The sequence below is a fragment of the Perissodus microlepis genome, chromosome 13 (assembly GCF_051167445.1).
Source record: "Perissodus microlepis isolate ML-2025 ecotype Zambia chromosome 13, ASM5116744v1, whole genome shotgun sequence".
Taxonomy (NCBI): Eukaryota; Metazoa; Chordata; class Actinopteri; order Cichliformes; family Cichlidae; genus Perissodus; species Perissodus microlepis.
In genome coordinates this window covers 19,408,137-19,421,841 of record NC_140473.1, presented here as the reverse complement: position 1 = coordinate 19,421,841, position 13,705 = coordinate 19,408,137, and the positions used below count along the sequence as shown (strand labels likewise).

The 13,705-nt window shown below is 39.5% G+C and overlaps 1 protein-coding gene across 2 annotated transcripts in view; it reads right to left on the bottom strand.

Moving 5' to 3' along the window:
* The window catches only part of adam12b (ADAM metallopeptidase domain 12b), a 91,609-nt gene that overhangs the window by 61,012 nt on the left and 16,892 nt on the right, over positions 1 to 13,705 (bottom strand). For both annotated transcript variants that reach the window (XM_084947938.1, XM_084947936.1), the window contains exon 3: positions 12,832 to 12,905. In XM_084947938.1, the coding sequence (XP_084804064.1) occupies positions 12,832 to 12,905 (74 nt within the window). The remainder of the gene's footprint in view (positions 1 to 12,831; positions 12,906 to 13,705) is intronic.

Genomic DNA, 13,705 nt, shown 5'->3' with positions numbered 1-13,705 from the left:
CGTATCATGGGTCTATACTGGGATCATACCCCAGTTGCCTGAAACACCTCATCCAGAACGTATGCTAGTCATATCCCCCCAATTGGCTCCTTTCAGTGTTGAGGAATGGCAGCTCTAATCTAAGCTCCTCCTGAATGACTTTGTTTCTCTCTCTATCTCTAAGAGAAATCCCAGACACCCTCCTGAGCAAGTTCAGTTGCCCTAGTTTAAGTCACTACTCACACTCTGTGGCAATAGTTGAGTGTAGAAATGTAGATTGACCACTGGATGGACTTGTACAGCATCTACATTAGTGCACACCCCAAAATACCCAAACTCTTCTACTCAGCGCAGCAAGTCACTCCCAACCCAGAGAGAACTCTCCACCCTTTTCTAACTGAGAACCCAGAATACAAGCTGGAGACCATCTGTCAATGAAGCCGACAAAACTACATCAACTGGAAAAGGAAATACAAGATGCTGAGACCACAGACACCCTCCGCCTCTTGGCTACACCTAGAAAATTCTGTCCATAAAGGATGTGAAAAGAAACGGTGAAGAAAGGAAACCCTGGAGTGGTACACTCAGTGGGAAAGGCTCTTACTTATTGCCAACAATGCCAAGCTATTTTTCACTGAAGCGCTCCATAACAATGGACCCATACTACTGAAGCACCACCTAAAGGACACCTCAAGAGACACAGACTTCTCCATGTCCAAAAAAGACCAGTAGGTTGGTTGGGAAAGAGCTGGTGTACTTACTTCAGCTTTCTATAGTTAGTGTGTGCCATTTTCTATAAGAAAAGAGAGCAGGGAGTAAAACAGTGAAAGCAGAAATGTGTCAAATATATCTTACAAAACTTTATGTGAGCATTATCATTCAAATAGATGAGGGATAGTAGAAAAAAACCCTGAATAACATCAAAAAATGTAAAAAAAAAAAATGGCTGAATATCTGATAACCGATGACTCAAAATCTCATATTGTAAATCGTGTCTTTAGCATTTGTCCCAACAAAACACCACAAAGCCTTCTTCAACATTCCCTCTGGATAGTGAAGCTAATAATATAGATAATTGATGTACATGTACAGAAGCTCGCAATCTCCATTAAAAGTTGTGAAAATAAAATGTTCTGAACTCTCCCTGGAAATATTTTTTGTATTCCTGCCCAGAACGGCGATGAACTCTTCGTTTACTGCTTCAATATTCCCATCCATAACAAACTACAAACTGGAACTAATGAGAGAGTAGGGATCTTCAAGGGAGGTGGCCTATTATTATTCATTGAAAAAGAGTAAACAAATGCATAAATGTTAATGTCAGAGGGTTCTTATCTGTCCAATTAATCTATGGTGGTTCCCCTGGGCAGCCTCATTGTTCAGCCATACTTTTTGCCTTCAGGGGAAATTTGCAATTAAGAGCTGAGCACAAAAGACATTAAAGATGTCTTTCATTTTTCCCCTCCCTTTGATTTCTGTCTTCTTCAGCCATTTCTTTCGTAAAAAAAAGAAGAAGAAGAAATAACTGGTGCATATCATCATCAGCTCCTGCTCTCCCACAATCACATTCATCCATCACATCTGGCACTTTTCCTCCTTTCTTAAATCTAAAAGTTGAGAGGAAGAAAACTTTAAACTATAAGCTGCAAGGGGCACGTGTGGTGCATTAGGCAACTACTTTATTATAACATGGTCCACTGACTACATATGTCCCAGACCATCATCTCTCCAGTCCCAGACTGCATGAGGCATTCTTCCCCTCCTCTTAAAAAATGTCTCACGTCATTAAACCCACTCTTTACACTTCCACAGATCCTATACTGATTCTCCAATAAGATAATAGCATGCAATCTTTCATTCTCCAGCCCATTACCCTGCAAACATGGTGGAGTTGGTAACTTCCACTTGGCACGGATGTATCAGTTTAACATAAGGATCGGGGTGAACGGTCTGTCACTGACGCTGATGCAGGGTAACATAAGGCATCATGGTTGCTGGGTATTGAGCAGGAGACGCCAATTATTGTATGGGCTACAGGTGGTAAAACAATGAAGTGCTTTTAACTTAATCACAGCTCCTTTTCTGAGTTTCAGTGGTTCACTGATACCTAGAGTACAGAAAGTGAGAGCAGTCTGGAGCATGCCTGCGTTTTAAATATATTTAATGCACCACGATTCATCACTCACTGACCACAGGGCACAGACGCCATAAAAGTAGCTGTCGCTACAAAAAAACCCAAGCAAGGACGGTAAAAGGATTAAAAAAATATCACTGATCTTATATCACTAAAAAATAAATGTAAAGTAGTAATAAGCTTAAAAGATTAAGCACTGTTTATTAAGTCTTTGGCCATCATCTTCGGCATTTATATGAAACTGTCACATTAAAGAGGCTAAATTAACTGCAGAGATTTGGGAACACAGTGCTAAGATAAACAGGGCAGACTGTTCAGCATTACACAAAAATTCATTCAGCCCAACTGTAAACATAAATATTTTACTTCCATTCATTATTTCATTAAATTAAGTTTTCTAAATTTGATCAGCATTTAAAAAGGCTCACCAGCATGAAATGTTGGAGAATTAAACTCCCCAAAGAGCTTGGAGAGTCAAACTAAATTTAAAAGCTATCCACTCACTGAACACTGTGTTAGGTACACTGTGATAGTACTGGATTAGACCCTCTTCTGCCTTCAGACCTGCCCTAATCCTTTGTGACACAGATTCAATAAGGTGCTGGAAATATTCCTCAGCGATTTTGGCTGGTATTGATTTGATAGCATCACAAAGTTGCTGCGGATTTTTCAGCTGCACGTCATTGATGTGAACTTCCTGTTTCACCACATCAAAAAGGTGCTTTATTGGATGGCAACAATACATTGAACTCAGAGACGTGTTCAAGAAAACAGCTGATTTGAGCTTTCTGACTACTGGAAGCAACCATCAGAACACGGCCATAAAGGGACAGACATGTGCAGCAGTAATATACCAATAAACTTGATATCAGGCAGGATGGATCCATGCTTCCATCCTGTTTATTCCAAGTTCTGATTCTACCATCTGAATGTCAAAGCAGAAATCAAGACTCATCAGATCAGGCAATATCCTTCCAATCTTTTGTATGTAGCATAATCTCACTTTCCTGCGCCCACTGTGGTCTACTGCTACTAATGTCCATCTGCTTCAAGGCTCCTTATGTTGTGGATTCAAAGATGCTCTTCTGCATACCTTGGTTGGTTGGTTATACCAATTAGTTGAGTACTGTAGCATTGCAACAACGTATTTTTTCCCCAGTGAACTGCTACTAACTGGATATTTTCCCAGTACATCAGCAGTTTCTGAAATACTCAGACCAGCCCACCTGACACCGACAACTATGACAAGTAACATTAAGTTGCTAAGTTGCTAAGTGTTTTACCTAACAAGGTGGCCAGCAAAGGCTCGTTTCTATCAATCTACATGTGTCAACTTCAGCCCTCTGGTAACTTAAACTAAGCCTGCTGTAACATGGCACAACTCTGAGATGCACACAGTCGCACTAATGGACAGACACCTGCAGCATTATGACTGAGTATGTTCCTCATACGTGTTTCTGTGTTCACTTACTTAAAAAAAAGAAAAAAAAACATGGCAGTTTTGGATTATTCTCTAAACAGTAACAACATGCGCATAAAAAGTGCTTATGTCACAAACTCAGCTTCTTATTTGCAATACGATTAAGACGTGTCAGTGATTAATTTCTGCTATTCCCAATTCAGAATAGAGGCTGCAGTACATGCTTCTGAAAACAAACAGCACACACACACACAGACATGCAAAGCTTACTTTTAATAACAATGTTTGTAAGAAAATGATTTTCAGTAAACTGAAAAATTTTACTACAAGAAAAATACATCTTAAAATGAATATTGAAATGAATCAGATTATTTGCCTACATGTAGTTTTTTTATTGTTAACAACAACAACAACAACAACAACTTGTGTTTTAACCAATAAAAAATGAGACTCTAGTCTAGTTATTATAAGATATAAATACATTTTAAGAATCATTACTAAGAACCTATATTTAACCAAATAAAACACAATAGTTTTGAAATGCATAAATTCTACACTTAGAAATTTGTATTGTATACACTAGTGTACATACACATTTTAGAAAGGAAGACATTAAACTGAACGGATCTGCAACGTTAATGACAATACCCGCTTAAACTGCTGCACGCCTAGTGCTGAAGCAGCATCAGGAATTAAAAAACAACAACTCTATATTCCATATCTTATATTACCTTATTGCTGGCAATAAGCATATCAGATAAACACCCATGAGATTGTAAAACAGCTGCTGAGCTGTTCTGTCTCAGTCCTTATTTCTCATGATTGACCCATTCTCTATTCCTTGCTGAGATATGGCATAGGATGTGAATCATGCACAAAGCAATGTCTGCTTTGAAAAAGATTTCTCATTAAAGCCTTTACACCAGGCTTTTATGGCTAAGGGTTTTGAAAGGTTGTGTGTGAAACGTTATTATGATATACTCTGCAGGTTGAGTCCCTGGCCTAGAAACTGAAATCCGATGATAAACTGTACACTAATGGCTGCATCCTGCCGTAGACAAATATATGAATGTGCATGATAATGGACAAATCGCACATGCATTTCATTATCTTGAGCAATCTATTGATGTACAGTGAGGTAATGTAATCGCTCATATAGCACACTCTCCAGGACATATTTCCTGCTGATGCAGATAAATGATGCCCAGGATAAATGTGGATATTATGCATCAACATCTGTAGCCCCACTCCACATATCAAAAACTCCAGCACAGATAATAGATTTTCTGCTCACCGACACCGAGGCAACAGTTCATTCCACTGATGCCCTACTGAGTATATCACAGAGCGTAATTTAAAACAAAAAAGGTTTGCGAACAAGGCTGCAAATGCATCACCCCTTTGGTCTCATTAGGAGCCTCTTACTCTCTGCAAAGCGCTCCGAAACTAAATAGTGAATTGCTTACGTTCACAGGATGCTAAGTGTTCTCCTAACTAGCTCCGTTGACAGGTGACCATTCTCTATTCTCTGTATGGTATGTGTAAGGTTCCACTGTATCCCCTTACATAAATGAGAAATTACAATACAAAGAGAGAGAGAGCGACCAACACGACCATATTAGTTAAGTGCTATGACAACAACCTCAGCATCCTCTCTGCTGCTGCAGACACCTAAAAATAGGTCTGCAGCAGGACCAAATAGATGATACCATGTGCTGATAGACTGCATTAGTGCATTAAACTTTTTCAGCGAATGCCCAATCACAACAATACCTGGAACACATTTTCAAATTATTCACCAACATACCAGACTTCATCTGTTTCAGTCCAGCAACAGTTTTAGGCAGTCGAATTGTAAGATAAGTGCTCTATTCAACAAGTGCAAGCTGCAAAAGCTACATATGTATCTACAGTGGGAACTATGTGATTTTCTTTACACATAGTTAATTATTAATCACACAAATTTAACAAGGTACTGGAAACCTTCCTCAGAGATTTTGTTCCATTTTGAAAGAATAACATGATGCAGCACAGATATGTCAGCTGCACACCCATGATTTGACTCTCCCGTTCCAACACATCCTCAAGGTGTTCTATTGGATTAAGATCTGGGGGCCATCTGACTACAGAGAATGCTTTGTCATGCTGAAGAAACCAATTTGAGATCATCTGAGTTTTGTGGCATGGTGTGCTATCCTTCTGGAAGAAGCTATCAGAAGACAGGTACACTGTGCTCTTAAACTAATGAACATGGTCACCAAAAATACTCAGGTAGGCTGTGGTAATTCAGTTGGTACTGAGGGGTTTAAAGTGTACCAAGAAAATATCACCCACACCATTACACCACCATCACTAGCCTGAACTGTTGATACAAGGCAAAATGAATTCATGCTTCTGTGTTATTTACGCCAAATTCTGATCCTACCAACCGAATGTGAGATAAAGCAACATTTTTCCAATCTTCTATTTTTTCATTTTGGTGAGCCAATGCAATTGCAGTTTCCTGTTCTTAGCTGACAGGAGTGGCACTTGATGCAGTCCCCTGCTGCTGTAGCCTCAGTTTCTTGCACACTCTGTCGTCTGCTGCTGCTGTACACATTCTGCTTCAAGGTTTCTCATTTGTGCATTCAGAGACGTTCTTATGTTTACCTTGGCTGTAATGAGTTACTACTGCCTTCCTGTCAGTTCGTCCCTGACCACTATATGTAAACCTAGAGATGGTTGTGTGGAAAAATCCCAGTACATCAGCAGTTTCTGAAATACTCAGACCGCCCTGACCAGCACAGCACCACGTCACAAATCACCTTCTTTTTCCATTCTGATGCTCGGTTTGAACTTTAGCAGGTCTATGCCTACATGCCTAAATGCACTGTCGCTGTCATGTGATTGGATAATTGTTGGATGACATCAAATTGGATGATTTGATGTCTTGGCTCAATACTAACCTCAGATTTCTAACTATTTCTAAGTGGAGGGAAAAAGTGTCGAATGTGAGAGTCTTTGAGCGAGCTTGGCTTTGACCCAGTGTTCAAAAAAGAAGAAGAAAAAAAAGCAACACCTAAAATTACCCTCCCTCTCTCTCCTTTTCATAGTGTCATTCAAGATTTGGGCAACTGTCCCCAAGGACGATCTGCATTATCCGCAAACTGTTCAGCTAACTAATTAAAGATGGCAGGAGGCAAAATGTGATTACTATGCGCTCCAAGCTTAACAAAAACTACAAATGCAATGTCAGAGAGGTAGAATTCACAATCAGATCAATACTCAAACAAACTGGATGTGTGTTTCGGGATACTCGTCTATGTATAGACCCGACTGCCAAAGTATTTTGTTTTTCTGGCTGACCAAGCAGCAGGAAAAGGGACCCATTGTTACTGCAGTTAACCTGCATGAAACAAGAGAAAACAGATATCCTGGCTCTGTCAAAAGGCAACAAAAATAACCTTCCAATGCCACTGAACAAAATAAAATACAATGTTCCACCGTGTTTAATCCCCATGAAAACAAAGTCTGAGAACAACTATTTAACTGAATGGAGCAAAGAAAGCCGCTAACCCAAATCCTCTGTAGGTGTTTAACCTAATAATGCCTGAATTAATTGTGACAGGCACAACAAAATGGCTTGGCATCCAAAGGCAAAGTCATACAGAGAGTTGGCACCAAAGTACAAGTACACATGCGTTGGCACCAAACAGCAGCCTGGGGTCCAACGTTTCCCACCGGTGGCTTTGACAGGGTCTCAGGTTGCGTGGTGATAGATTAGCTGCCACCAGTGAAAACACAAGCGAGCATGTGGGGAGCGTGGGAGGAGAGGATAGGAAGAGATAGCATAAGAAGGGGGTGTTTGGGGTTGGTGGCAGTGGGGGGACCTGAATATAGCCAGAGAAACAGAGAGACATGTGACAGGAAGCAAGCATCGCTACAACTCGATCACAGACTCACTGGAGCAGAGGAAGTGGGAGTGATAGAAGAGTTGGTGCAGGAAGAACCCAGTAGAGGAAGTTTGCTGCTGTTTTCAACATCCAGGATCCAGTTTCTGACCCGTTTACTGACCGTGCTTACTTAGAATGCCTGAAAACACATTATTACTTATTATCACTGAGTAGTTACACATGCAGTCCCTAATACAGGCCTGCTTAGGTACCAGAGCTGACACCCAAACACATGGGTAAGCCAGGTTTTCTTTATACAAATATTGAGTGTAAAACAGAACTGCATAAAGTTCAACTTATCTCATAGTCGACAGTAACCTGGGATCACTCTCTTTTTTCTTTTTTTGCCAAAAACTCTCCACAGTGAATGGACTGCGTAATAATATATCTGCTCTGTGGTGCACGAAGAGAGAGATATTGGCATTGTCAGCTGTGTTATTGAAATAGAGTGCATCTTCTTTCCCCTGGAAAACATACTGAGGATGTTGCTATGGGGATTTTTTTGTCAAAAGCATAATGATGTTGTTTAGATGTGGCCATGTGTTTCAAAAGGCCTCTTTCGTCTTTTCTTTCCTGCCAGAGAAGAATGAAAGGAAATGTTCTCAATGGGAAATGCATGGTCTTGTGTAGTGAGCTAGTTAGAATATGGACACATCAAGCTCATTGTGTTTCAAGAAGAAAAGCTGAAAAGATGTATTTTATTAAAAATCATAGTAAAGCACAATAAGCATGCATAGCCTATGTATTCACTATTTAAATTGTAAAAAAAGACAACTCCATTCTCTAAACAAATGTATTAAACCACTTTTTGCAAAAACTTAGACAAAACTAACAGATTTGATCAAATCTTCATGCAAAACTCTAAAAGCACACTCACTAAAACAGATTATGAACTTGTGATACATAATGTTAACCACATGCAGAAGAATTTAAACATACAGCACATAGCTTCCACACAATAGCTCAAAATTATCCACAATTGTTGCAAATGATGTCACGAACCCAGTTCAGAGTCCACAAACAGCTCAGTGATTTGAAGACTGACCCCAGTGATGATAGAAGCAACCAGTGTGCAAGAGGTGATGGATGATGAAGAGTAAGAACAAGAGCAGCAATTTTAGATAAAATCTGAGGAACTGCGATACACCTCACTCATGGAATGACAATGAAGAAGGCAGGGCAAAGAGTGCAACCCAATCACAGCTGATTCTCCGTGGCCACTACGAACAGGAGATCAAAAGAAGAGAACAGGCCATTTAGTTTGTGGATCATCAGGTTTTTACTGACGCTTCAGTACATCATGTTGCCAATATAAATATGTGCGTGAGTGCCTGCGTGCGTCCTCTTTGTCACTGTTCCCTTTTTGTAAATGGCCACATAATGGTACCATGTCCTGAATGCCACATTTTCTATTTTTTCCAGTGAAGTGCGCCATGAATGTTCAGTAGACTTTTTTCCCCCCATATGCTTCTTTTATTTTTCTGAAAAAAAGAGTCGTTATGAGTGATTCACTGTTTGGTCTAAGTGGTTTTAGGAATGCAGCTTGAAAATTGTGTTATGTGTTTACTGCTTAAGAAAAGGGCCCAAGTGTTCTCGTCTGAGTAAACTCCATTCAACAGCATCGGGAAAACCTTTCAAAATAGGAAATATTTGAGTACTTATTTTCTCAGCAACTCTGTTGCAGGTCAACAGTTTACATTATTTGGCATTTTAATATTCATACATTTACTTGTTCAGAAGACGGAATGATCCATAGGTTTTTTTCTTTTTAGAGAAAAATTAGGGTAGCTGTGACATAAACGTTTCCCCTTGTGGTGGTCTGGTAAATGTGGTAATCGCTGTATTTTAAGTTTAACTCATTTTCCAAAAAGACAACACAAAATACACAGTTATACATGAATCTGACTCTTAGTTTTCTGCATATATAGTGAACATATAATGCAACAGCCCCAACATCTTTCAGTTATGTATCCATGACTTCAGTGACTTTATGACTTAATTTCACTGATTTGCATTAATTTAATGGGAACGTACTTTATCTTTAATCAAAAATCATTAATACTACTTGGTTAACCTAATTTAACCTCAAATTTCATCCATGCATTATAATTATTTACAATGCAGCAACATTTGTCTCCATAAATAGAGTGCTGGTTATAAAGTGTATTTCACATATAAAGCTATAATTAGCTTTAATATTCATACAGCACTGTATTTTATGACTTCATGAACACGTGTGGACTGGAGGAACCAGGAATAGAAGCAGTACCACACACACACACACACACACACACACACACACACACACACACACACACACACACACACAGAAGTATCTTTGTCCCCCAGACAGTGCTATTGAAGTCTTTAATCAAGACTAATGTGTAATGTCCCATATGACCACCATTAATCATTTAAAGCCGGGCAACAGTGCTATTGATCAATGCTATACTTCAAAGCAGCCACTGCTGGCAAAGGTGTGCATGTCTGTCTAGCACAGTTTTGCTCTGTACAACAGGTCAAGCCTTAAATATCATATATGATGATGTTCATGTTGCTTTTATGAAAATGGGGATATAATGTCTCCTCTATCTCTGTTTTACTGCCAACTTTGAATGAACTGTGATGGAAAGGAAAAATGATATGTTATGGCATTCAAGAGAGGCTGAACTAACTCTCTGATATACACGTTGCATGGGTACAAAAGTAATAAAAGCCAAAATACAGTGTACAGTGCAAAAGTACTAAGACTTCCACAGAAGTGACTCTTTTTTGGAGCCAATATTCACAAAGAGGAATATTCTGAAAATAAGCTTTGCAGGGCTCTTCTTTCAAAAGCTATGATGACAGACTGACAAAAAAATGTAAAATCTATGCTGCTTACATTTTGAATTCAGACAGTTTGGTCCTCATGGCTGGCAAGAACACAAAAGAGATAGCCTCTAACATCAGGGGAAAACAAATTCAGCTGAAGCTCAGGTGTTCGTGCAGTAACACTTCATTTACAAGTTGTACAAATATAAAGGGACTTTGACTCTGCATACAGGCATTGTGCATGCCGCCTAAGAAATACACACAGGCAAACAGAAGATCTCCTCTGATTTCTTCCTCAGTAGATTTGTACTTGTCCTGCTATAGCCAAGTTTGCATGGGACAGCGCCAAGCAGCTAACAACCAGCAGTTTATTAATTGGATCTGGTAGCTTGTTTATATTGGTAAGGACTGAGATCATTTCACACTTGCCATGGAACAGGTGTGCTCTGCAGCAGTGCCAAATGAGCAAACTGCACGGGCTCAGCACATTGAAGCAAAAAAATAAAAAATTAAATCAAATTAAAAAATGAGCTTTCACCAAAAACATGCAATAACTCAGCAAAAAGAGGAAACACTACTGAGATCTAGGGCTCTCCACATTCAGATGTATCCGATTCCTGAATACCAGCACTAAATTGTTCTTTTCTTATTTGCTTCATTCTGGAAATTTCACTCCATTTAATGTTTTTACTACATTTTCCCTCTAATTAAATTCAGTTGTTTGAAGGCTTGCTAGACGAACCGCCTTTACTTTGATTATAATCTTCAAATCTTAAGCGTGATTTTGAAAAATTATACAAAAGACTAAATTTCAGATGCACTAGACATGAGCCCAAGGATATTCCCTGGAGTTTTTTTTGTTAAAAATCATTATGAGTTGGATAGAAATGAAAAGGCCCTGAGGGTCTAAACATTGCTTGGGACAGACACTGACTGCTGTTTCTGAAAATGAGCTATACCTTTAAACAGTCATATCCTGAAGTCCCCTATCAGAGACAATCTCAGAATAAATATCTGCAAAGTTCATCCTATTTCTAATCCTATGGCCTCTGATGACTATCCGGTGAAGAAATATGTACTGACAGGCACTATGCAGATTTGGGTAAAAAAAAAAAAAATGTTAATTTGCACAGCACCTCAGAAGCGCATGTTGTGTCTGCCTCCACCAAACGCCGGAAGCAGAGACGATGTGTCTGAATCTTAAATATTGCTAAAAAACCTCAAGGACTTCACTAAACTACAAACATACTTTTTGTCCTAAGCGCCCTCATCTTTCCTCCTGCCCCAGACTCAACGGATGCGCCCTCGACATAACAGGCACACGTAGAGGTCAGAGACCACCTGTTCCGAGCTGGCTGAACTGCTGAAGCGATATCAGAGGACACATCTGGCCTGACACGCCGGATGGGAAAGGCAGCTTGCTTCCAGGCTGGTGACAGCCGGTGACGGATGACTCACAGCTGATGCTGAGGTTACAGGAGGTCACATGGTGAGCAAGGAACGGAAGGGTTAGTTGGGACAGTGTTTTTCTAAGGAGGGTTTAGTTTCTAGAGAGGAGCATGAGCTGATTTCTAGTTTGTTTTGCAACAAAATTTTTTAATTATTGAAGCGTGGAGTGGCAGAGTACCTAGGGGATGTACGCTAGCTCATTTGTTCATCTGCTCACATAATAGACCACTTGCTGAAATCGCTCCTTAAAATGGAGAATAAAGATGTGAATCGATATTTGATTTCTAAATTTCAACAACAGTTATTGCTTTTCATTTTCTGTTCGCACACAGCTCTGCATTTTGAATCTCGAAAGTCCAATTTGAGTTTGTTCTGAGATTTAGCAGTGACAAGGGGCCTCACCAGTTCTGAACAAAGTCTATCAATTCAATGTCAATATCCGTATCCCAAAGCAGCAGAGTAAAATATTATGTCTCCGCTCCGTCTGAATAACAAATATTGACAGACACAAGACCTGAATCGGTAATGCAATCATTCTTGTAAGATTCTAAATTTCCCCCGGACATGTAACCTGGTTTTTCTTTTGGCTTTACAGCTATCCTTCTTGCCTCTCTCTCTATATATATTTCTTCTCAGTGTATTTCAGTTTGTGTGTGACTTTGTGTGGCTATATTTACATATTTATGAACTCTACATGATCCTCACCCCTCGTTTCAGAGTTCACAGCGTTATTTTCCACAGTATGGAAGGGAGAGAAGTGATGAGAGATGCTGAAAAGCAAAGAAGGGGAGGACGAGCATGTCCTCTGAGCTCTGTGCTGCCTTATTCTTTATCAGCTTTCATCTCTTAGCCCTTCTGAGAGACTGAACCATAAAAGACTCCAATCACAAGGGGACATATTATTTTCTCCCTCCTTGAATACACTATACCGTATCCTAGACCCACACAATGTCTTGTCCTCTTGCATATGTAACTCGAGGAAGCAATAGTCAGGAGCATGGTTTATCTATTGACTCTGTGTGTGATTAGCATACTAAACATGCAGTTTCTTCTAACTCAACGCACACGGTGAGTATTAAAATGAATCATAAGAAAAAACTCACTCATTTTTCTCCAGCAACAGGATCAGCTGTTCACCTTCTGCGGGCACCAGCAGCTGCAGCGATGCAGGATATCTCTGAAACACAAAAAGATATGAGGTCATGCCCAGAAATCACCAATCCTGCCTGTGGATGTGCGTGAAGGTTCAGCTGACGTTTTCGTGCACAAAGCAGGATGGGGCAAGGCACAATAGTGCTAGAGGAACAGGAAGAAAACTTCCACATCATTCACTTCCCAAATCTGGAATCAACTTCCATTTATACCATGACAATCCTTAAGCCTTTAATGGAAACAAATCCACTGAATAGAATTACAACGAATAATATATAGCAGTCCTATTACTGAGGAAACTGTACTGTTGCTGTTTAATGTTTCACAGCATATTGAGACAACTCAGGAAACAGTGTATTTTTCAGCATGAAGATGTGTCTAAAAACAATGTTAAGATGCTTTGACGGTGGATTGGTTTAGGTTTTGCAAAAGAATAATGGAACAAGGAGGAGGACTAATTAATGGTGTTGTGTGGGAAACCACATGTCACTCAATGACGTGTTGCTTCTTTGCTTCTGACAAGGTTTGTTTGCAATAAATTGATAAAGACTCACTTGAAATGGGACTTTTTGTCACTGGTGTATAAAAGCACAAAATCTGCAATAATGTATTTTGACAGTATTTCAGACTTGGTCCCAAATGTAAGTGTGATTTTTTTGGAAGAGAAAAAGTGTCGCAACAGCTGTAATGATTATGTGACGTGAGCGGTTTGGTGTTAATGACGAATGGCTGCAAGTGTCATTTAAAGATTGAATCCTCTATCAAATATAAAAATGTCAATTTCCAAAATATAGCTTTAAGATGAGTTAATGCTTTTCTGAAAAT